This window comes from Berghia stephanieae, chromosome 1 (assembly GCF_034508935.2).
Source record: "Berghia stephanieae isolate SIO BIC M18660-M18661 chromosome 1, UCSD_Bste_1.3, whole genome shotgun sequence".
Classification (NCBI taxonomy): domain Eukaryota; kingdom Metazoa; phylum Mollusca; class Gastropoda; order Nudibranchia; family Aeolidiidae; genus Berghia; species Berghia stephanieae.
The window spans coordinates 104,329,588-104,354,587 of NC_088360.1; the positions used below are offsets into that span (position 1 = coordinate 104,329,588).

At 37.4% G+C, this 25,000-nt stretch overlaps 1 protein-coding gene across 2 annotated transcripts in view; it reads left to right on the top strand.

Annotated features, from left to right (window-relative positions):
* The first annotated feature begins 793 nt into the window (after positions 1–793).
* Positions 794–25,000, top strand: part of LOC144962640 (centrosomal protein CCDC61-like) — a 25,724-nt gene continuing 1,517 nt past the window's right edge. Inside the window, exons 1-14 of one of the 2 annotated variants that reach the window (XM_078895744.1) lie at positions 794–1,717; positions 2,402–2,484; positions 4,497–4,669; positions 5,961–6,104; positions 6,942–7,158; positions 9,083–9,162; positions 10,101–10,441; positions 12,365–12,437; positions 16,255–16,331; positions 17,758–17,799; positions 20,538–20,604; positions 21,809–21,845; positions 22,078–22,124; positions 23,720–23,793. In XM_078895744.1, the coding sequence (XP_078751870.1) occupies positions 1,561–1,717; positions 2,402–2,484; positions 4,497–4,669; positions 5,961–6,104; positions 6,942–7,158; positions 9,083–9,162; positions 10,101–10,441; positions 12,365–12,437; positions 16,255–16,331; positions 17,758–17,799; positions 20,538–20,604; positions 21,809–21,845; positions 22,078–22,124; positions 23,720–23,793 (1,612 nt within the window). In that variant the 5' untranslated portion in view covers positions 794–1,560. The remainder of the gene's footprint in view (positions 1,718–2,401; positions 2,485–4,496; positions 4,670–5,960; positions 6,105–6,941; positions 7,159–9,082; positions 9,163–10,100; positions 10,442–12,364; positions 12,438–16,254; positions 16,332–17,757; positions 17,800–20,537; positions 20,605–21,808; positions 21,846–22,077; positions 22,125–23,719; positions 23,794–25,000) is intronic. The other variant, XM_078895745.1, reaches the window with a different exon arrangement.

The following is a 25,000-nucleotide window of genomic DNA, read 5'->3' on the forward strand; positions in this document are numbered from 1 at the left end:
TGGGAGGGCGGGTGGGGGGGGGGGGGGGGGGGGAGAGGATTCAGAAAAATTAAATAATCTTAAAGCGGGATTTCAAAGAAGTTTTTCCGCGTTAAGATTTTTGTTGTTGAAAATTTGGAGGTCACTTAACCTAACGTGTGCATATGGACCTATCATGCACAATACATGAGCAAAATGCGCTGAAACGCTTTGCCGGGTTTCGGCACCACCAGTTGGAACAGGAAAACAGTTTAAAAGAATGACGAAATCATTCAACAACACGCAGCGCTCTTAACCAACGTGGTGGTATTGGGTGCGAAAGAGAAGAGTAAGAAGACGAAGAGAAGAAGAAGAAGAAGAGGAAGAAGCAGCAGAAGAAGAAGAAGGAGGAGAAGAAGAAGAAGAAGAAGAAGAAGAAGAAGAAGAAGAAGAAGAAGAAGAAGAAGAAGAAGAAGAAGAAGAAGGAGGAGGAGGAGGAGGGATGATGATGTGGAGGAGAAGGAGGATGAGAGGGAGGAGGAGGAGAGTGAAGAGGAAGAGAAGGAAGAGAAAGAATAATAATGAAGAGTTGTAGTAGTAGGAGGAGGACAATGAGGTGGAGGAGAATGAGGAAGAGGAGGAGGAGGAAGAGGAGGAGGAGGAGGAGGAGGAGGAGGAGGAGGAGGAGGAGGAGGAGGAGGAGGAGGAGGAGGAGGAGGAGGAGGAGGAGGAGGAGGTTGCTTTCTCCCAAAGGAATTTTAGGTACAACTCTTTAGATGTAATATTAGACGTCAGGATTAAAGGGAAATAACAAACATTAATCCGGAAGTACGGTAGTGACAGTAAACAAAAAACAAACCACAGCGGCCCATTCGAAACCAATCCATGTACACCAGAATAGATGATGATAACCTCACCTTTCACAATGAAAACAAAAAAGTTTTATTGATGAGTACATTCATAGGATCTAAGAAACCATTTTCCTATCAACTCTAGACTTGTGGTATCTATAAGTTTCACCATAGACAACAAATTTACTCTTCAAAATCAAAAGCCAATTCATGTCGGGGCATGCCCAGTCTACAGTTATTCCAGTCCAGTCATTGATCCACTTTTCACATTCGAGAGCAATTTACGAAAAATCAAGAAGTCGAAGCTGAATTTTCAGCTTTCATTTGTTTTTATGATAAACTAAAGGAATTACAGTATAACGACCAAATGGCTTTCTTGACCGACGTGACGATCATCTAGAATATTTCTTCGAGGTGGCAGAACTCAGAAACAGATTCATCTGATCTGTCATAGTCATAGGCATAGTGTGATAGTCATAGGAGACGAGTTGAATACAAGATTACAAGTTTTAAGTTTTGAACTAAAATTTCATTCCTGTACAATGCAATCACCCGTTATTGTACTTTACAAATCGAAAAATGGATAGGTTTAGCCAAACGTGATTTCTTTCCTTCAACGACATCGATGATAAGACAAATTCAACGTGTTCATTTTTTAATTAAAGGACTCCCGGAACATTTTTACTTTCTAACTAATTTTGTGCACATTGCATTTTTTGAAGCAAAGTCAATAAAATAAAAAAAAAAAATCATGGAAGGCATTCATGATATCTCAACATCTTCACCTTTCACGTTCCGTGGCTCAGACTACATTGTCAGTTTAGAATCACACAGTAATAAAACAATGAATGTTCAAGTTGAGGATCGGGAGACTGGAGATCAGTGGCAAGCATCTTTTGAAGCACAATGTAAGCATAAACAAACCACTCACATGTTTATCAAGTCATCATCAAGTGCTCATCCATTTCATTTCATTCCACCCATCACCGATCTCTAGTTTGTTTTGATTTACTTCTATTAAGACCTTGTTCATTATCATGTGTCATTTCATAATGTGATGTGTCCATCTATATGTATCTTAATTATATCTTATTACATTGCTTTTTACTTATCTCACATCCGGTTGTCAAGGAACAATAAAGATAGAAGAAAAACCGGCATTCAGGTATAAAAACCCAGGAATTTTATCTTCCTTGCATTTTTATTAGCTATGCATTTATATGTTTTATGATTTATAAACAAATGCTATTATTATGTTGTTGCTATTTCATGCTTTGAAGAATGAAGTCACACATTTCTCCATTATTCCATTTATTTAACAACAACTGTACATTTCAACACAGAACTTTTGCGATTGTTTTCAATGAAATTTTTACTTTGTAAACAAATGAAAATGAATGTAATATGACATGTTACATGGAAACAGTGTGGTTGATAATGATAATATTAATGCTAAAAGATAATAATACTTTGTAAGTCTTTATTGTGGAGAATTATCAGAAAAGCTGAATTTTCAATTAAGAAAACATTGTATCGCAGTAAACTGTTCTAATATCTATTAATATTGAGGAACATTTTTCTTTCTTTCATAGATATTGAAGACCTTACCCATAAAACTGGCAATTTTAAACAGTTCAACATATTTGCTAATATGCTCGAGTCTGCTATCTCAAAGGTTAGTATGGTATATATAAAACTAACGAAAAGCCTAAAATGGAAAGACTGGATAGAAAGAGAACTGTACTCAAGGTTGCCAATTTTCCGTATATTTAGAGAATTCAGCATATTATAAACCCTCAGTATATTTTCCAATCACCTACTAAACAAAAAAAAGTAAGTACAGAAGTCTTTTTACTGGAGTGCAACGCTCAGAAATGGGTCACTTAATGTGTGTGCGCAAACTAGTGCGGGGCGGTCCTTGGCAAGCTTAAGGACCACGGTCCTACGGTCCTTGGGAAATGAAGACCGCAAGGACCGGTCCTAGGACCGGTCCTTTTCGACATTGAACATTCCTGAGAGACTGTTGGAAATTCGAACCGTTTGACCTTTGAGACCGTGGGATCGTTCATTCTTGAATCGTTAAAGACCGCTACACGATGAAAACCGTGGTCTACAGGAGTAAAACACACGGAGTAGTCACACTCATTTCAAATTGTAACCTAATTAGAGAAGAGGGGTGATGCCTTCTTTATTTGCTCACCGTACTTCATTGTTACTTCGATAATTTAATAAAATTTGAAATTTATCCCATTAACGGAGATAATGGCATCGCCCAAGGCGTTGATCGAGTTGTTCGTGGCGTTGATACACACACGCAACTTCTACCCCCTCCCCCACACACACACACATTAGAGGGCAGCGAGCATTGAAGAGTAAGAGAGAGACGTGAAGTTATAATAAGAGGGGGTGGATGAGGTAATAAGAGGGGTCGATGGTGACTTTTCGCCAGATCTAACAAACTCAGCTACCCATTCATTGCTGAGTAGACAGGGATTTAGAAAAAACTCGACTGCACCCGGGATTGATCTCTGGCCCTTTGCGTATAAAGAGAGTGCTCTATCAACTGAGCTATCTGGGTCCCCAAATATTCTATTGGACTTTTAAAAAATTTTATTAAATTATCGAAGTAACAATGAAGTACGGTGAGCAAATAAAGAAGGCATCACCCCTCTTCTCTAATTAGGTTACAATTTGAAATGAGTGTGACTACTCCGTGTGTTTTACTCCTGTAGACCACGGTTTTCATCGTGTAGCGGTCTTTAACGGTTCAAGAATGAACGATCCCACGGTCTCAAAGGTCAAACGGTTCGAATTTCCAACAGTCTCTCAGGAATGTTCAATGTCGAAAAGGACCGGTCCTAGGACCGGTCCTTGCGGTTTTCATTTCCCTAGGACCGTGGTCCTTAAGCTTGCCAAGGACCGCCCCGCACTAATTGCGATCATTATGGTGTAGTAAATTTTGAAATTTACCCCGTATAATGGAATCGTCCAAGGCGTGCGCCTCCTGTTCCCCCCATCTCACACACGAAAGGGCGGTTTGCGGAGTGAAGGTTGGTGGTCGTCTGCCTGTATGGTCATCTGTGTCGTTTAGTGTATGGCAAAGGGGGGTGGGTGCGATTAATTAAGTGGGATGGGTGGTGATTGGTGGAAGATAGGCAACCGAAGGCAACGAATCGCTGGGGAAGTAGTAGGCTATGGCGCGAGACCGAAGGTGATCAGACCGGTCTTCAGCGCGGCACTAGTTGAAAGGTGATAAGAAGTGAGGACCGCCGCCGGTCTTCACTATGGGACCGATCCCCGGTTCACAGCTAAAAGACCGTGGGACCGGTCCAAAGGACCGGTCCTCAGCGCGGCACTAATTTTTACCTGCGGCAGGTTATTTTATATTTCATGCACTCTCCTGGTTGTTTTAAGAGCACTGATCACGTGTCACACTTAAAATCATTGAAAGGTGAAATTAAAAAGCCAAACTAAGATATTATATTTATAAACAGCCAAGAATGATGTGTGCATGTGTTCCACTCTTATTTTAAATAGTAAAATCATCATCATCATGTTCATCATTTATTATTATTATTATTATTATTATTATTATTTTTATTATTATTATTATTATTATTATTATTATTATTATTATTATTATTATTATTATTATTATTATTATTTATTATTCCCATTCTTGCCCAGGCGAGTGAAAGTGTAACTCTTGACCTCTTGACCTATGCTGACCTGGAATCTTTACGTCAAAAGAAGAGTGGTGTCAGTCATCCTGTCAAAAGCAACGCTGCTACAACTAGGTCTACTTCTCATTTAACATCGAAACGCTATCTCATCCTCACATACACAGTAGAATTTGACAGGTAAAAACGTTTTTGAAATGTGTAAAGGTTATTTTATTATCATCCAGCAGACTCTCTCTCTCTCTCTCTCTCTCTCTCTCTCTCTCTCTCTCTCTGTCAGTCAGTCTCTCTCTTGCACTTCCCCCACCCCTCTCTCTCTCTCTCCTCCATTCCCCTGTGTTTCATTAAAAAACAAATTTTTGTACAAATTTAACCCTAGAGGTGGCAGGGCCGATTTCACTCCAAAAAAATAAAAAGTATAAAGAAAAAAACAAATTTTTGTACAAATTTAACCCTAGAGGTGGCAGGGCCGATTTCACTCCAAAAAAATAAAAATAAAAGAAAAACAAATTTTTTTGGTCATAATTTGATTGTTGTTTTTATTGGTTTCTGCAAGAGATAAGCAACTGTGGGGCTAGTCTCTTTTCTACAAAAGCTAGAATCTCATGGCAGTTACTAATCTCTTACTGAAAGTGATGGAAATGACAGTCACATTATCATGACAACAGTCATGCATTGAATCAATTTAAAATCGGCCACGACAGCTGTTGAGTTAAACATTTTAGTATGTAAAATGGTGTTTTACTAAAACATTAATACTGACATCAATATGTCTCCATACTTTGTAACCATTTGTTGACATATTTTGTAATCATAATGCAGTTCCATTTTTTTCTTCAAATAAACTTACTGACTTCAACAGAGTATTACTCTCATTTAGCAGTTCCCAAAGAAATAGAAAACACCAAGACACTTTCCTGACATGGGGCCTGATAGCTCAGTTCATAGGGCACTCGCTCCACACTCAAAAGGACTAAGATTAAGATTGATCCTGGTTGAAGTCAAGATTTTTTTTCTGACCACCCTCCTTGTCCACCCAGCAGTGGTCTGTCAGATATGGCAGAAAGTACTTTGCGATAGACTAGCATCCTATCCAAAGGATAGCAAACAATTGCTATTGTCCATTTCACACTATAGTAACTGGGATAAACTCTGTCTACATGGACCTAATGGCTCTGAAGGACTACTTCTTTTTTTTTCCTGTAAAAAGTAATACACAAAAATGAATATAACAGCTTCAAAAAAGAACAACCGTGTTGTCTCTGTCGGAAAAAAAATTGTATTATCGCCTAACAGGCATCATGTCTCGTTCTACATGTCAGGCATTGCTGTTGGTCAGGGACCCTTTGTAAAGCGCTTTGAGCATGTTTAGTGGATATGCGCTATATAAAAAAGCTCTTTAAAAATTAAAGAAAAAAAATGTTTATAATAGAATTACCTATAAATCTGAGCCATTATCCGTCTTCCACAGAATCCATTACCCGCTACCACTGCCTTATGTGGGCAAATCCGACCCAATGGTTTTACAAAAAGAAGTTATGTCTCTCCGTGCTGAGGTCCAGCGGTTAAAAGGAATCTCACTCAGCGACGGACGAGGAGAAAAGCTTATAAGGGAGTAAGTGTGTGAATATTATACTAATTATATTTCTTATTTGAAACATGAATGGGATTCAAATTTGGAAAACAAAAACCCAGCAGCTGCTAACACCAATACCATCTCAAATTTGAAAGTCCCATATCAGATATTGGGCACCATGAAGTTACTGATTTGTACAATACCTATGCATTTTCATTCCGTTTTTTTCTCTTTTAAAAATTTTTTAATTTTTTTTATCAATGCATTTAGACTGGTCCCTCAAGAGGGGTGGGGGGGGGATCTTATTATTATTATTATTATTATTATTATTATTATTATTATTATTATTATTATTATTATTATTATTATTATTATTATTATTATATTATTGAAGTTGTTGTCGTCCTCATTGTTGTCATTGCTGATAATTTCACTATAATTCTTCTTCTTCTTCTTCTTCTTCTTCTTCTTCTTCCTCTTCTTCTTCTTCTTCCTCTTCTTCTTCTTCTTCTTCTTCTTCTTCTTCTTCTTCTTCTTCTTCTTCTTCTTCTTCTTCTTCTTCTTCTTCTTCTTCTTCTTCTTCTTCTTCTTCTTCTTCTTCTGCTTCTTCTTCTTCTTCTTTTTGCTTCTTCTTTTTCTTTTTTTCTTCTTTCTTCTTCTTCTTTTCTTCTTCTTCTTCTTCTTCTTCTTCTTCTTCTTCTTCTTCTTCTTCTTCTTCTTTTCTTCTTCTTCTTCTTCTTCTTCTTCTTCTTCTTCTTCTTCTTCTTCTTCTTCATCTTAGAGGGAGGGGGGTGGGGGTGGAGAGGATTTGATTCAAATTTGGGCGACTCAAAGGGATCATTCCATTTTAGTGATTTTTGTATTTCTTCCGTGTAGAATTCACAGACTGGAAAAAGAGAAAGCTGGGATTGAAGAAGAGTATGCCATGTTTCGAAGGGAAGTGAAGGCAACAGCAAACGGGAATGCTGCTAAGGACATCAGGGCTTTGAAAGTGGCTGTACGTAATCTTGAAGATCAGTTGATGAAAGAAAAGACACGACACCAACGTTCCACAAATAAACGGAGTCAGGAGTATAGAGAACTGTTAGATGAGGTAAACTTTGGCATTTTGTTAACTATTGTTAATTTAAACTTGTGCGCCTATGTGGTCTAGTGGTATGACACTCGCTTTCGGATTGGAAGATCCTGGGTTCGAGCCTCACTCGGCGCATAGTTGAGTCCTTGGAGAAGGCTCTTTACTCACGTTCTCTCACCATACTCAGGTGTAAAATGAATACCTGAACATTAACAGTGTTGTCTCTGTCTGAAAAAAAAAATTAGTATCGCCGAACAGGCATCATGTCCCGTCCTAAATGTTAAATGTTGCTGTTGGCCAGGGACCCTTGTAAAGTGCTTTGAGCATGTTTAGTGGATATTGCGCTATATAAAAGCTCAATTTTTAAATTTTGAAATGTAATGTATTTGATTACTCATTTAAATTGTGAATGATATTATAATTGTTATTGATCTGTTTTTCTGAGAAAACTCTTGAGCTTTTATATAGCGCAATATCCACTCAAAGAAGAACAGGTCCCAAGCCAATAGCAATACTTAACATGTAGGATGAGACATGACGCCTGTTTGGCAAATTACAATTTTTTCAATCAACCAGAGACAACACTGTTAAAGGCCAAGTACTCATTTTACACCTGAGTATGGTGAGAGAATGTATATAAAGTGCCTTTTTCCAAGGGGTTAACTAGGTGCTGCTCAAATCAGGACTCAAACCCTGGACTTTCCAAACCGAAGGCGAATGCATGAGACCACACAGCTGCTCTTTTCATAGGAGTGTAACATGTGTTTTTGAAAAGGAATCACACAACATGATTGCCATTCAATAACATGTTGCTCATACACAGTCATCATCATAGCTTGTTGCTCCAACACCGAACCCACTCCACAGCATCTGGGGAGCAGAATCTTAGGTCGTGGCTGGTCAGTGCAGCTGGGTCCGTCTGGCAATCACTAACGTCAGCTCTGGGCATCCACATGTACAAAAGCTAGTCTCAGCCAACCCTCACGCCAACCCTCACTTTTTCATGCTTCCAACTGTTCTCCCGAGTTTTGCCCGTGCTCTGTTCAGTGTTACCCATTCTTTTCAGGGGAGCTCAGTTCCGTAGGGCAGATCTTCTCTCGGATCTTCAATGGCTTCATTTGCATGATTGTCCCACTCCCTTCATGGGGAAAAGTCTGTATACAGCTGATCAGGGTTGATGCTTTCTTCCGTCATGAAGCTCTTTCTTGACTTCAGTCTACTTGTCGTTGGGTTGTGATCATGGAGGGGGTGCTTTGGGTCCATTTCCTGTTTATATGTCTAGGCTTTGGAAGCAGTGGTTCTTCAAACGTTGGGAGGTGCAATGCCAGCCAGCCGATGGAGGACTGGAACTTAGTCGGTTTCAAATTACCAGGTGTTATGTAGCTCAGGGTCAATCTTTTTGACATGGCAGGATCTTGCCCAAACTGTTGAGGCGTATTCGGCTGATGAATAGCAGAGGGCTAGTCATACACAGTACTAAAGAAAGAGTTAGATTCAGGGTTACTCAGTCTTTGGGTCTCTGCAAAAACACAATTACCTTTGTCTTGTCATGAGTAGAAAACCTCAATTAAACATTTTCTTTTTCATGTTGGCTGGTGTTTTGTGTTTTAGAGGCATTAGGGGGAATGGTGGCTTAGGAGGCAGTGTGGCTCAGCAGTACGGTCTTTGCTTCGTACCCAAAAGGTACTGAGTTCGACTACCCACCTCGTTGTATGGCCTTGAGAAACTCACCTCACCCTAGCTCACATTGCGGCGCTGCACTGCGGCTGATGCCTGGGTTATTCCAGTCTTCCCTTGGAATAGACCCTAAAGACAAATTTCCCCTTGGGGATGAATAAATGGAATTTAATTTTTAATAATTATATCATATGATATGATTTTTAAAAGAGTTTTAGCACTACCAGTTATGGATAGACAATAAGACAATCTTTTCCATTGACAGGTTGAAGAACTTCGAGCATCAGAGAGAAACCTAAGAGTGAGGCTGAAAAGTCTTACGAATGAGCTTGCTTTATACAAAAGGTATGGATTGGCTGATGCATTTAGGTTATCCAAAATGTGTCAGGCTATAATAATGATGATTGTAATAATAATAATGATGATGATGATGATGATTTTGATGATAATAAAAATAATAATAATAATAATAATAATAATAATAATAATAATAATAATAATAATAATAATAATAATAATAATAATAATAATAATAATGATGATAATAATAATAATGATAATAATGATAATAAAAACAATAATAATGATGGTGATGGTAATGATAATGTTTATGATCATGATGATAATAAATACACAAACACACACATACATGAAAAAAAAAATACACATGTCTGCTAGAATAAATTAAACTATCTTACCATAGCAATTATTGTTTTATTTTTGGGTTATTTCTCAACAATATGATCAGAGATTTCAATGCTAGTCTTCCATTCCCATCTTTATTCCTCATAGCTGCGATTTCTCCCAAGTTTTCTATATTTAATGTTCAGTGTCACTTGAATTTACTCATGAAATGTTCTGTATATATTCTGCTTATGGTTCTCTTTGTGGGTAATTTCTTAAATGTTGCATTACAAGAGGGGGGGGGGGGAGCGTTTCCGTTAGCTCTGCTTTGGTAGAGCACTCGCTTGTTGTGCAAAGGGACAGAGATTGATTCTAGGTGAAGTTGAGATTTTTCTATTCCACCCCCCCCCCCCCCCCCCCAATGTCCACCCAGCAGTGATTGGGTAACTGGGTAGATCTTTTAGATCTGGCAGAAAGTCTTTTGCGATAGACTAACGTCCTATCCGTAGAGTAGCAAGTATTTTGATATTGTCTGTTTCACTTTATAGAAACCAGGATAAAATCTGGCTCCATAGACCTAATGGCTCAGAAAGTCTATTTTTTTTGTTGCTACTATTCTCTTTATGATTTGATGGTGATCTATTTTTGATTTTTCACAGGGGAAGGACTTTAACTAGAACCAACTCAAAAGATCGTGTCGGATCAGGAGACAGACTGAGTGCAGCAAGAAATCCAATCTCAACGCGACAAAGGTCTGTCTCTTCAGAACGCCTTCATACAGGAAGGTCAGGGTCAGGCAGTCGTCAGCAGGGTTCAAGGTCAGGGTCGAGGGAGAGGCAGCCATATATACCAAGATCAAATTCGTCAGAAAGGGTATCCCAGGGTTCATACAATGGAAGTAGGACGAGGGCGAGGTCAAATTCTTATGACAGGGCATCCAATAGAAGTGGGATGTCTGGTGGTTCAGCCAGGAATAGAAGCAGGACTCCCTCACCAGCAGGTAGGTTGTTTGAAACCTGTGACTAATATATATGTCAGTGATGACATAATCAGTCGGAAGGTGAAAATTTTGGATTTGTATTTTTTTTACATTTTCTGAAAGAATATGCTCCCCAGAGCATTTTAATCTATTTGAAGTAAATCGGGTGATTTTTCATGAAGTTATGGTCAGATGTATGGGAAAGGTATCCAGCAACTTTTCTCAAATTTCATACTATTTCAACTTCGCTAGCTGTAAAAAATATTTAGAAGTAAAATAAAGCTTTGATATTTCCCGAAGATGTACAAAAAAGGTTGATTTAATCACTAATGACAAGAATTTATTTTTGATAAAAATTGACCTAACTAAACGTGGCAATATCTCAGTTCAAACATTTTCACCATCCGACCGATTATGTCATTCACTGTAATATATATGAATAGGAATACCCTTTTTCTGGTTAAAGCTGAAAAACCAGCTTTTTAAAATTTCTCGGCTGTCGGTCTTAATTTGCTAGAGACTTGAATTTTTAAAATTGTTCTCTTAAGATGAAATTATTAATTGTTTAAAGGCAACAGTTAAAGGGAAGCTATAGATGGGTATGTGTATCCTTTTCTATGATTTAAGGGTGGTACAATTTAATGATGAGAAGCTTTGCATGGTATATTTTCATATATGGTCTTTACAAGAAAATATTAAAGGCTATGTGGTCTAGTGGTATGACACTCGCTTTTGGATCAGAAGGTCCTGGGTTCAAGCCTCGCTCGGTGCATAGTTGAGTCTTTAGAGAATGCTCTTTCTTTACTCACATTTTCTCACCGTACTCAGGTGTAAAGTGAGTACCTGGCCGTTAACAGCGTTGTCTTTTTAAAAAAAATTTTATACAAAGGACATCCCTGAAAATGAAGACTAGAAGGGTAAAAAGGGCACAAGTCATAAAATCATATTTTTTGAGTTATGTCCCTTACCATATCGTTCATTTGTCAAAGTTTAATATGAAAATATGAATTTACTGAAGAAGGGCACTGATACCATTATAAAGAGAGAGGAGGAAAAACAACCAAACCAGTACAGAGTAAAAGACTTCCAAAATTTAAAATTGTGTTTTCTCAAAACAGAAACCGTGTGATGTGTTCCTTTTTTCCCCCCACTATGGTCTTTATATCTCTTATTCAGTATAAACTGACAAATAAATTCAGTTATGGACAGTAAGGGGTTCCTGAAAGATCAGTTGTTAGAGCACTCGATTCTCGTGCAAAGGGACTATGATCAGTCCCGTATGAAGTAGAAGTGTTTTTTTCTGACACCACTTTTTCACCCACAAGTGATTGGGTAGCTTGGTCTGTTAGTTCTAGCAGAAAGTACTTTGAAATAGACAAGAATCCCTACCCAATGGTATCAATTAATTGCCATTATCTGTTAAACCCTTGAGAAACTGGGATTAACTCTGGCTCCATGGGCCTATGGGGAGGGGTGGGGGGGTTGGGTTCCCGATAGCTCAGTTGGTAGAGCACTCGCTTCACAAGCAAAGGGACCAAGATCGATCATGTATGCAGTCGAGATTTTTTTTGACCCCCCTCCTCTGTCCACCCAGCTGATTGGGTAGCTGGGTCTATTAGATCTGGTGGAAAGTGCTTTGCAATAGACTAGCATCCTATCCAAAGGGTAGCAAGCAATCACTATTGTCCATTTCACACTATAGAAACCGGGATAAACTCCGGCTCTATGGGTCTGATGACTCTGTCTCTCTTAATGCGTTTTTTCAAGAGATGTATTACAATATTAAAAAAACCCATTGTTTTTGTGCAACTGGATGGTGGTAAGTAATATGTTTTACATAATTTTCTTTTTGAAATGGTCCATCCTCTTTTCCTTATTTGATGATCTTGAATTTGTGAGCATTATTGTTTTTTTTCTTCTAGTTATCTTTCTTAATTATTTCAGTAGCCAGACGTTTCAATCCAACAGCATACATAAAAGAGAAGGAGAGGAGACAACGTGAGTCGTCACTAAAGATGTAAGTATTCATTCTGGATGGGGTTTCCTGAACTCTCATAGTGGGCAGGGAGGTACTTACTGTGTCTTCTATCCCCCTATATCTGGATGGGGCTCCTGACCTCTCATAGTGGGCAGGGAGGTACTTACTGTGTCTTCTATCCCCCTATATCTGGGTGGGGTTCCTGACCTCTCATAGTGGGCAGGGAGGTACGAGGGCTCTTTCAGAAATAACCGAAAAATGCCCATTGCTCAGCAACCAGTGGAGATTTTTTAATTCTGTAAACGACATGATATTCCTTATTTCCTTACGGATATTCCCAGAAATTATGAAGTGCATCATTTTGCATAATGAATTTCTAGACGATTTTAAAGATGGCGGCCCACCTTGAAACTTGGTCAAAGGAGGAAATCAGAGCTGTCATACGTTTTTTGAACGCCAAAAGTCTGAATCCTACCGAAATTCATAAAGAACTTCAGAGTGTATATGGTGAGCATGTTATAAGCCGTACACAAGTCTATCACTGGTGTAATTTGTTTGAAGCCGGCCATTCCGACTTGACAGACAGGGAAGGGAGAGGGCATTCGATAACTGCGACGTCAGAAGACAATGTTAAGCGAGTTGATGAGCTTATTCGTCAAGACTGGAGGTTGAAACTTTATGAAATCGCAAGTAGTCTTGAAATTTCGGAAACTTCTGCCCATAGAATTGTATTTGATGAACTTGGCTACAGAAAAGTCAGCGCAAGATGGGTTCCTAAGCAATTGACAGACAATCATAAAGAACAAAGATTGGACATCTGTAGGGAACTTTTGAGAAGAAGCAAGAGCTCACGCAGGGTTCACGGGCATACTGCCAACGCCGGTGGAGACTTTCTAGGGTACGATGTGACTTTTCTTGACAGCATAGTCACCGGTGATGAGACTTGGTTGCACCATTGAAACAAAGCAAGATTCGATGACATGGAAACATCCATCCTCACCTGTCGCGAAGAAATTCAAAGTCATGCGGTCAGCAAAGAAAATAATGGGAACTGTTTTCTGGGACAGTCGTGGTGTTATTCTGTTCGAAACCTTACAACCTGGAGAAACAATCAATACTGCAAGGTACTGCCAAACTCTTGACAAGCTTAGGGAGGCCATTCGCAGAAAGCGCCCAGGGCAGTTGACAAACGGGGTCATTTTGCAACACGACAACGCTACACCCCACACAGCACGAGTGACGCAAGGTTGGCTAGAGAAATATGGATGGGAGATTTTGCCACACCCACCACACAGTCCAGACCTCGCACCATCTGATTATCACCTCTTTGGGCCACTGAAACGTGAGCTGGCAGGAAAGCGCTTTGATGTCGATGAAGAGCTTGTTGACAATGTGCGGAAATGGCTACAAAACCTTGACGGAAATTTCTTCCGAGAGGGTATCTATTCCATGGTGCGGCGTTGGCAGAAGTGTGTCGACAGACTTGGCTGTTACGTAGAGAAATGAAGGACGAGTCAAGGTATGAACACGTGCAAGAATTTTGTTGATAGCATAAAAAATGCAGATTTTACAGGCATTTTTCGGTTAATTATGAAAGAGCCCTCGTATTTACTGTGTCTTCTATCCCCCTATATCTGGGTGGGGTTCCTGACCTCTCATAGTGGGCAGGGAGGTATTTACTGTGTCTTCTTTCCCCCTATATCTGGGTGGGGTTCCTGACCTCTCATAGTGGGCAGGGAGGTACTTACTGTGTCTTCTATCCCCTTATATCTGTTTTCCAAATTGCTTTCTGTCTTTGTCTTGGAATGAGATTATTTGGTTTTGTCCTGGTCCTGGCCGGATACCCTAGCTGGGAGGGAAACAGTCAAATATATGGTTAGAGTATTGGGAGATGATATTTTTTGTCTTGTAAACCATCTCTCTGTTATGCACTGTATTATGTTTTGTTTACATATTATATATGATTTGTAAACATGTGAGTGTATCCCTCTTAGTTGAGACCTGTGCTTGTGTCGTGATGAGACTTTTAGGTGGTTTCAAACTAAGTACTTTGATGGTGTACTCTTGTAATCTACATCTATTTCCTATTTGAACCAATTCCCTTTTGTCTTACCTTTTTTTTTTGGTGCTTTAATTGTAGTTCAAGAACTTTTTACTCTCTCATTTTCTTCCTTTTTACTGGCGCTGATATGACCTTAATGTTTTGCAAGTGCCGTAAAACCCTTAAAAACAAACAAACAAACAAGTATTCATAGTTCATCACCACAAAACCACATTTCATTTCTCATTTTGGACTTTCTGTTTGGAATGCCCTACCACAGAGCGTTCATGAAAAAAACAATTTTTGTCCATTTTTAAACGTTCGCTTAAAACATATTTGTTTCGTTTTTAATAGATGATATGATGAGAGAGTGGTTGGTTTGTAGTTGTGAGAGTTGTTTGTGTTGTGTTGTTGTTGGTGGCTGTTATGTTGTGTGAATGAGTATGTTTCAGCTAAAGGAATTTGTAATTTAAGCGCTTAGAGTTCAGTGTCTCAGAGTTATTGCACTATTAAGTTATTATTATTATTATTAATTTATTATTATTATTATTATTATTATATTATTATTATTATTATATTATTATTATTATTATTTATTATTATTATTATTATTTTATTTATTATTATTATTATTATTATTATTATTATTATTATTATATTATTATTATTATTTTATTATTATTATTATTATTATTATTTATTATTATTATTATTATTATTATTATTATTATTATTATTATTATTATGTCATCAACATCAGAGTACAGGTCACCTCAGGTTCTCCGTTCCTCTCAACACACCACTTTAGGAAGAAAAATGTCTAAAATAGAATTCTCAGAACTTGCATTTTATTTTGCAGCACCAAAAATCTGGATTTCTCTCTCAGCCCATACTAGAAATGCGTCTTGTGGTATGTTAAGTATCGCTGTTGGCTCAGAACCCCTTGTAAGGTGCATTGAGCATGTGTAGGGGATATTGCGGTATATGAAAGCTCACTTTTTATTTTAAAAGAAGTGTTCATACTATTGAGTGCAACAAGTCTAGACTGAAGATAGAATATTTCAAATCAACTTTTCCCTAATATTTCAAAATCGTGTTCCTCATAATCCATTGGTATCAGCATCACTTCATAGATCATATACGGTTGAAAATGGAGAGGCTTCGTATAGGAATGATACAGACAATGGACGTTTTAGGTACAAACCCTTCGTCAGCACAACAATACACAAATTAACGTGGAAAACAAATAAAATAAAATAAAATGCAAAATAACTTGTATCGTCTGTACTCAATGGTGGTTGCAGTATGAATGAAACGTTAGCTTGGTGCCACGCTCTGTCGGAAAAAATTGTTATATCTCCTAACAGGCGTGATGTCGTGTTCTACTTGTTTCATGTTGCTGTTGGTCAAGGACCCCTTGAAAAGCATTTGAGCACGTTTAGTGGATATTGCACTATATAAAAGCTCAATAACAAATAAACATTTTTTAGTTTACCTGGCTAATTATTGCTATTTTTATGAAGTATTAATGTACATTTATATCATATTTTATTCACAAGAGTTTTTATTTTTTTTTTTCTACCACTTCTGTCGGGCATATTTACTGCAAGGCAGGTCAATTTTCCACAGAGGGGTGAAAAAGTTTTTTTTGTAAAAAGGAAATATTATAGATTGGACATTAAAGGAAGAATGATGACAGGTACTGAAAATCAAGTTGTCCTGTACAAAAGAAAACTAGCTCAGCTTTTAACGAAGTCCTCAATTTTAAAAAAAGAGAATGTATGAAGATTTCCCCGTATATTTTTCTCTTTTCAGCAAAAGAGAGCAAAGAGCAAATGTATCTGGTGTTTCGGGAAGGTCTCGGACGTCTGCAAACTCAAGTCGAAATTCAGGTATGTCCTAGTGCCGAGTGGTGTCAAGACTGAGGACCGGTGCGTCTATGTGGTCTAGTGGAATGACACTCACTTTCGGACTGCAAGGTCCTGAGTTTGAGTTTCACTCGGCGCATAGTTGAGTCCTTGGAAAAGGCTCTTTACTCACTTTCTCTTACCGTACTCAGGTGTAAAATTAGTACCTGGCTGTTAACAGCGTTGTCTCTGTCCGAAAAAATTTAAATATTGCCTAACAGGTGTCATGTCCTGTCCTACATGTTAAGTGTTGCTGTTGGCCAGGGACCCCTTGTAAAGCACATTGAGCACGTTTAGTGGGTATTGTGTGATATAAATGCTGTAGTTTTTTTTTTTTAATAGCGGTACTGGCCTTATGGGCAACCAAACAACAAAAAAATACTAGACAAAAAAATAACCCCAACAATATTATTACAACTTTGTATCCTCCTACTCGTATTATCGCTTTGACCAGGAAATGATGATTTTCATGACAAATAATAACGGGAATTCCCAGTACCGGCTCGGCCTCTGTCTCAATCCTAGCCGTCCTGAGCTTTATTATCGATAATTTCAGACCTGCCTATTATTACAAAAAAATTCGTAGAGTTAAGAAATTTTAGCTCCAATTTCAGGACTCCACAAGCATCTCATAGTCATTAAAACTTATTGAAAATGAAAGTTAATGCCGGATTGAAGTATATAATTTGAACAATTTTGAGGTGTTGTTTAATCCTTGTGTGTGTAAATTGTTGATTTTTAAAGTTGACTATGAGGGAGTACAATGTTTATCTCATAAAATTATGATTATTGTTATTCATGTTTTTAAATAGGCAGGTCTGTATTTTGATTACGTCAGACAGTGTACTCTGTATTTCTATTATGACGTCATTAGTATAAAGATGTCTCATAGTCCATTGAGAGGAAAAAAAAACCCCATTGAAATAATGTAAGCTTGGGAAAACCTTATATAATTGTGCTGTATGAATTATCATGATAAATAGTTGTCTTTAAGTAAGACTGCATTTTGGTTTATAGAGTGATACTAGGCAGCTTGAAGCTGTGGACTGTAAAAAGTAATAAGCAAAAATGAATATGACAGCCTCAAAAAAGAACAAAATACTAAACACTGATTTTTTTCCGGCTCAAAACCCTTCTTCAGCCCACAACAAAAAAAAAACAACCCAAACAATCCAACTTTCCAGGATTTTTCTACAGCAGAGAGGACCTATACATTATCTCTGTCGTCTATCTATAATTTAGTAATGTATTTATGTCTTTAATGTTTTTTTATTTGTTGGTTGAAGAAAGGTTTTGAGCCCGAATCGCTCTGTGTTTGGTATTTTGTTGTTTTTTGAAGCTGTTATATTCTTTTTTGTTTATTATTTTGATTTTTAATATTTTTTTCATGTTCTAAAAAACAAATCACCAGGGTACAGCAACAGTAACAGAGTGCCTTCCCGAGAAAACTCCAGTAAGTCAGATTTATTGTTAACTCCTCTTTGAATTTTATAATCAATTCATATTTTAAATGTCTCATTCATTTATGTCGTGTCATGTTCTCTGTGTTGAAGATTAAGGCTTTCCACTCCACTCTTTCCTGCATCTTCTACACCGTGTCATTGTTAACTCACTCTATCCTAGAGATTTTTGCTACTTTTCAAAATTGGAATATATGTATTAAAAATGAGCATGTGCATAGATAGTTTTATTCAACCACCATTAACATGTAAAAACTAAAAACATTTGTTTGATACTACACCTTTAATTTGTCTCATAAAAATGTTATAAATAGGCATAGGGTAAAAGTAATCCGGGTAAACTACGGATATAGTCGGTGTTAGGGTTGAGTGAGTTAATTCTGTCCTCAGCCAATTTGTCAAACCGTCCAACATCTTTTGTCACTGCCTGCCATGTACTCTTTTTTCCCATCATCCATCTTTCCTGATTGATGTAAAGTTTTACAATCCTTTCTCTCTCATAAAATGTCCCATGGATTTTGAATGATAAAGATCTGAATAAGTTTGTATGAAAGGTGCCAGACATCGAAAAAGCAAGAAAGAAAAATACAAGAAAAAAAAACCATCCCAAAAACTCAGTCGACCTCGAATTTCATACACACTTGTTCAGTTCTTTCTTTATCTTACACCGGTGCCTGCTCCTTATTTTATTAATTTGATATTTTGAATGATTATAGCTCTTATTTCTTTAGGTCTATGTTTACTATTTTGCTTTATTTACAAAGTAAAACGAAGCTGCTAGAAGCTGTGGACTGTAAAAAGTAATTAACAAAAATGAATATAACAGCCTCAAATATAAAAAAAATACCAATCACGGACCATTTCGGGCCCAAATCCTACTTCAGCCAACAACAAAAAACAACGAAAACATTAATACATCACTTATAATCAAATCAGATTGTTGTCTGTATTATAATAAATAAAAATAAAATAAAATTCCCTTTATTCATCCTGTAGGAGAAATTTGTCTCTAAGGTCTATTCCAAGGGAAGACTGGAATAACCCAGGTGTCAGCCGCAGTGCAGCACCGCAAATTGAGCTAGGGAGAGGTGACTTACTCAAGGCCGCATGGCTCAGCCAGCGGGTGATGGAGCTCTATACCATTTGGGTATGAAGCAAAGATCATACTGCTGAGCCATATTTATGCTGTCATTAGGAGGCAGCGTGGCTCAGCAGTGCGGTCTTTGCTTTGTACCCAAAAGGTACAGAGTTCGACTATCCGCCTCGTTGTGTGGCCTTGAGCAAGTCGCCTCGCCCTAGCTCAATTTGCTGCGCTGCACTGTGGCTGATGCCTGGGTTATTTCAGTCTTCCCTTGGAATAGACCATAAAGACAAATTTCCCCTTGGGGATCAATAAAAGGAATTTTTATTTTATCTATTAAAAAATGTCTGAAAAGGGTTTTTGATGCCAAAATGTTCCATGTTTGGTATTTTGTTTGTTTTCAAGGCTGCTATATTCATTTTTGTTCATCACTTTTCACAGACCACCACATATTCTAGCATGCACACATTTTTACATTTGGCTGGAGTTTAATTTATTGTCCAGACTGCCCATGTAAACTCATTTCGAATACATTACTTTGTTTTATGGTAATTATTGAATGTCGTACTTTAACGTTAGGAATGCCTGTGTGATGATTCATGAATCAAAACCCATTGAGATCTCAGTTGTTGTTGTTGTTGTTGTTGTTGTTGTTGTTGTTGTTGTTGTTGTTAATTATTATTAAGCGGGTGGTTGGATGGGAGCATCATCCTTGAATCATATACCTATGATGTTCGCATGGGTGTACGATCCGATAGTGATGTCGTTTCTTCTTCTCTTTACTAGCCTATCCTGCTTCTTTGGTTTGTGATTGTATTTTTGACAGGGGATTTTTTTTTTCTGTAAATCTTCTGCCTGTTTGTTCTTGGTTATTTATAATTTAGCTTATGATATATTTAGGTTATGATTTTGATTTACATTTGTACTATTTTTGTTAGATTGCTTGTTTTTTTGTTTCAGCGGTCTCTCATATAACCTCAATTGTGTTGGAAGAGACCTAAAGCAACAAACAAACAAACAAAAATTATTATTATTATTATTATTATTTTTATTATTATTATTATTATTATTATTATTATTATTATTATTATTATTATTATTACTACTACTATTATCATCATCATCATCTTCATCATCATCTTCATCATCATCATCATCATCATCATCATCATCATCATCATCATCATCATCATCATCATCATCATCATCATCTCCCTTCTTCTTCTTCTTCTTCTTCTTCTTCTTCTTCTTCTTCTTCTTCTTCTTCTTCTTCTTCTTCTTCTTCTTCTTCTTCTTCTTCTTCTTCTTCTTCTTCTTCATCTTCGTCTTCTTCATCTTCGTCTTCTTCTTCTTCTTCTTCCTATTATTATTACTATTATTACTGTTATGCTTTTGCACACTTCAAGCAGCAGCATTTACATAATTAATTCAGAGTCACTTAAGGTCATCATCCTTTAACCCTTCTGTTTCTTTCTGCCTTAATTTGTTTCAGTCAGTAGCTTCAACGGTAACACATGTGATGGTTACAAGCCTTTAACCCTTCTGTTTCTTTCTGCCTTTATTTGGTTCAGTCAATAGCTTCAACGGTAACACATGTGATGGTTACAAGCCTTTAACCCTTCTGTTTCTTTCTGCCTTTATTTGTTTCAGTCAGTAGCTTCAACGGTAACACAAGTGATGGTTACAACTCGGACGGCTCTTATACCAGTCAACAACGGTATGGAAACAAGATATTAAATCTTTTTTTTTTTTTGTTTATTTTGTTGTCATTTTAAAATTTAAAAAAAAAAACCATTAAAAATATCTTTAAAAAATTAAAAAGTCGATTTCCTAAGGGCATCATGAAAAGAGAACTTTTTGATATAGAATTTCATTTCCCTTTCAAGCCTGTGTTGATATTTATAGTTGCATCATTGATTTTTAAAAAAAAAATCATAAATAGCTTTTTTCTGATTTTGTTTGTTTGTTTGTATTTTCTTGCTCTCATAAAATGATTTATAGATCTGACAAGTTGTAACCTTTTTTTTTTGTTTGTTTCAATTCCAAAGACTGAAGCTTTACCCTGAAGTTCCTATCTCAAATATGAAAACTGCCTATATTGTGCGGCTATGTGGTCTTGTGGTATGACACTCGCTTTCGGATCGGAAGGTCCTGGGGTCGAGCCTTGTTCGGTGCATAGTTGAGTCCTTGCAAAAGGCTCTTTACTACATTCTCTCACCGTACTCAGGTGTAAAATGGTGTTAACAGCGTTGTCTCTGTCCGAAAAAAAAGTAACATTGCCTAACAGGCATCATGTCCCCTCCTAAATGTTAAGTGTTGTTGGACCCATTGCAAAGCGCTTTGAGCACGTTTAGTGGATATTGCGCTATAGAAAAGCTCAATTTAAGCTCAATCACTCACTCATTCATTCCCATGACTGGATGGTCTTCGAGTTGACTTGCGGGATGCAGCCTTCAGAATACGGTGCCACACATCTCGATCATTGGCTTTCTCACATAGCCGCAGATGTGTCTAGTACTCAAATTATTAGCTTGGAAATGTTCACATTCTGTATAGTATAATATAATCTAACTGAACAATCTTTGTTGCCAAGAATATAAAAGAATTCATTATATAACATTGTAATATTTGTCAGTGTCGTTAAATTATGTCTTGTTTCCTGTTTTATCATGTCTTGTTTCCTATTTCATCATGTCTTGTTTCCTATTTCATCATGTCTTGTTTCCTATTTCATCATGTCTTGTTTCCTATTTCATAATGTCTTGTTTCCTATTTTATCATGCCTTGTTTCCTATTTCATCATGTCTTGTTTCCTATTTCATCATGTCTTGTTTCCTATTTCATCATGTCTTGTTTCCTATTTCAATATCTGTAATTATCAAAGCTGATAAAGTGTTTGTTTACTTTGCTATTTTCCACAGGTCAAGTGGTGTTCGAAGTTGGTCCGGTGATGCTGCTGTAAGTGGGATAAAAAAATATTAGAATTTTGTGTTTGTGCTTTTGTTGATTTGTTGTTGTTTTTGGTTATTTTAATTATTTTAAAAGGATAACTGTGTCAGTTTTTATTAAGATTGATTCAAACACAATCGAAAGCTCTGCCAACTCAGTTATGGGACCCCGATGTACTATAAATTCCTTCATTTTTTTGATAAGCAATTGATAACACAATTTATTTTTTATTGATTTTCAGGTGAGTAAAAGGCATAATCGACCTCCGCCTGGCAGAACAACGAAACAGTATCCTTTCTTGGTTTGTTTGTTGTTTTGTTATAGAAATTGTATAAGGAGTTGGAGTATACTGCTTACCTTGTCAACCAGTAAGCCAATTTCACAAGAGTACCTGGGTGGGGTTCCTGACCTCCCATAGTGGGCAGCGAATCAGTTTAACTGTGTCTTCTATCACCCCTATATCTGTTTTCCAACATGCTTTCTGTCTTTGTCTTGGAATGAGATTACTTGGTTTTGTCCTGGTCCTGGCAGGATACCCTGGCTGAAAGGGAAACAGTCAATGTATTGTTAGTTTTTGGAGATTATATTTTTTTCCTTGTACATCATCTCTCTGTTATGCACTGTATTATGATTTGTAAACATTTGAGTGTGTTCCTCTTAGTGGGGACCTGTGTTTGTGTCTGGATGAGACTTTTAGGTGATCTCAAACTAAGTACTTTGATAGTGTGCTCTTGGAATCTTCACGTTTCTATTTGAGCCAATTCCCATTTGTCTTACCCTTTCTTGGGTGCTTTAATTGTAATTCTAGAACTTTTTACTATTCCATTTTCTTCCTTTTACTGGTGCTGATATGACCTTAGTGTGTTGCAAACCCCGTAAAACCCTTAAAAATAAAGAAACAAACAAACATTATAGTACAGTTTCCTTGAAGATTGTTTCTTCTCGAACAAGGGGTTTCCTCAGACTCATCCGAATGAGTTTTTTCCTTATTAGTCTTTGTAAACTGTTTTCTTGAACTACGGTTTTCATATAACTTTTTTTGCATGTCCTGAGGATTTTGAGGAATCAGAAGGTCTGAGCTTCAAACCCCAGTTAAGGCAGGCTGCTAGGGATAATTAGTATTTGTTTTCAATACAGAGAGAGAGGGAGAGAGAGAGAGAGAGAGAGAGAGAGAGAGAGAGAGAGAGAGGGAGGGAGAGAGGAGAGAGAGGAGGGAGGAGAGAGGAGGGAGAGAGAGAGAGAGAGAGAGAGAGAGAGAGAGAGAGAGAGAGAGAGAGAGAGAGAGAGAGTTTATCCAATTGTTAATAGGTTATCATGTGATCTTGTGATATGACACTTGCTTTTGGACAGTAAGGTTCAGGGTTGGAGACCCGCTCTAGGGTGCACAGTTAAGTCCCTGGAAAAGGCTCTTTACTCACATTCTCTTACCGTCCTCCGGTGTAAAATAAGTACCTGCTGACCGTTAGCAGCATTGTTTCTGTCAGGAAAATTTGTAATATTGCTAAAACAGTGTCATGTGATCGTTGCTGTTGGCTAGGGACCCCATGTAAAGCCACTGAAAGCACTGTGAGCTTATTTATTGGATGTTGCTTATTATAATATGCGGCTATGTGGTCTTGTGGTATAACACTCGCTTTCGGATCGGAAGGTCCTGGGTTTGAGCCTCACTTGGCGCATAGTTAAGTCCTTGGAAAAGGGTCTTTTACTCACATTCTCTCATATCTCGTTCTACATGTAACGTGTTACTGTTGGTCAGGGACCCTTTGTAAATCGCTTTGAGCACGTTTATTGGATATTGCGCTGTATAAAAGCTCAATGGTTTAAAAAAAAAATTTTTTTTTTCCATAAATACTTAAGTTAATTGTTCCTGACTTTATACTTAGTCTTGCCAGCACACCAGAGATGGGACAACCTAGGACAAAGGCGAGAACAAGACAGTTGCCAACCTCGGACATGGGTAAGAGGCTAGGTGACCATTTTAGCAGGTCTGATAACCGAATGCAGTTATGGGCTTGCTTTAACCCTTCGCTTGACAGAACTCCCGATTGCGGCCGCTGAATTCCAACCCCGATCATGCCAAAACGCCCGATTGCAAAGCGCAACCCAACCAGTGATTTCCCCCCATCTAGTTCTTTGTTTTGAAGCTTTTTTTGGTTGAGAAAATACGTTCCTATATTAAAAATACGAATTTCTGAAAGTAGCAGATGAATGAAAATGAAATTAACTTTTAACTTTTTACTGTTTCCGATTTTGAAAATTATTTGCGAGGTTACGATTTTTTGCAATTTGGTCCAAAAAAAACCGAAGTGAAACTTTCCTAAATTCTTTGGTTCTTGATACCATGCAATGTGTGCTCCTTTGCAAAGGCACTTGCTTTGCTAAATTCCACAATTATATCTAAATTTGATTGAAATGATCAACTCAAACTTAAGATGTTGAAAAACATACACTATATTTTATTTTATCCTTTATTTTTTTTTTTTATCACATAAAATGGCCAAATATATTTGTCTCTTGGTATCAAAATGTCGATAAATTGTTCATCTATCTAACACAATTTAAATTATGAAAATTCCACTAATAGAGATGGCACACTGATTTTTTGTGTGACGCATGGTAAATTTTCCAGCAGAGTTATCTCCCTGTCCTTGGCTGTTGGGATTAAACTTCCTGCGATTGGGTTACATTGTTGTCAAGGACAATTAGCATTGTTGTCAAGGACAATATTTTGCGTTGGTTTGAGAGTTTTTCCATTACATCAATGATCCCATATCATTTTAGGTTATCAGACCTGCATAGAAGTACACATTGGTAAGATGGATATGGGTGCAGTCAGTCATACTATAATACTCTTAAAGAAGTAGGATTAGATCTTCTGGAATCATCGGGTGTTATGAAGCTAAAGTTTATCTCAGTTTCTGTTGTCGGAGTGAACATTAACAATTGATGTTTAATGCATGGCGTGATATAAAAATCGTCTATCACAAAATATTCCCCTGGTCTTTGGTCATCACGCGACACCGCTCTATTATTTGAACCAAAAGCGAGTTAAAATCTTTTTCAATAATATGGCCCTAAACTCTGGAATACCCTACTGCAATATCTCAAACTTTAAATCTGCTTTAAAAACCCTTTTTCACAATTCATTTTACACCATGCTATCT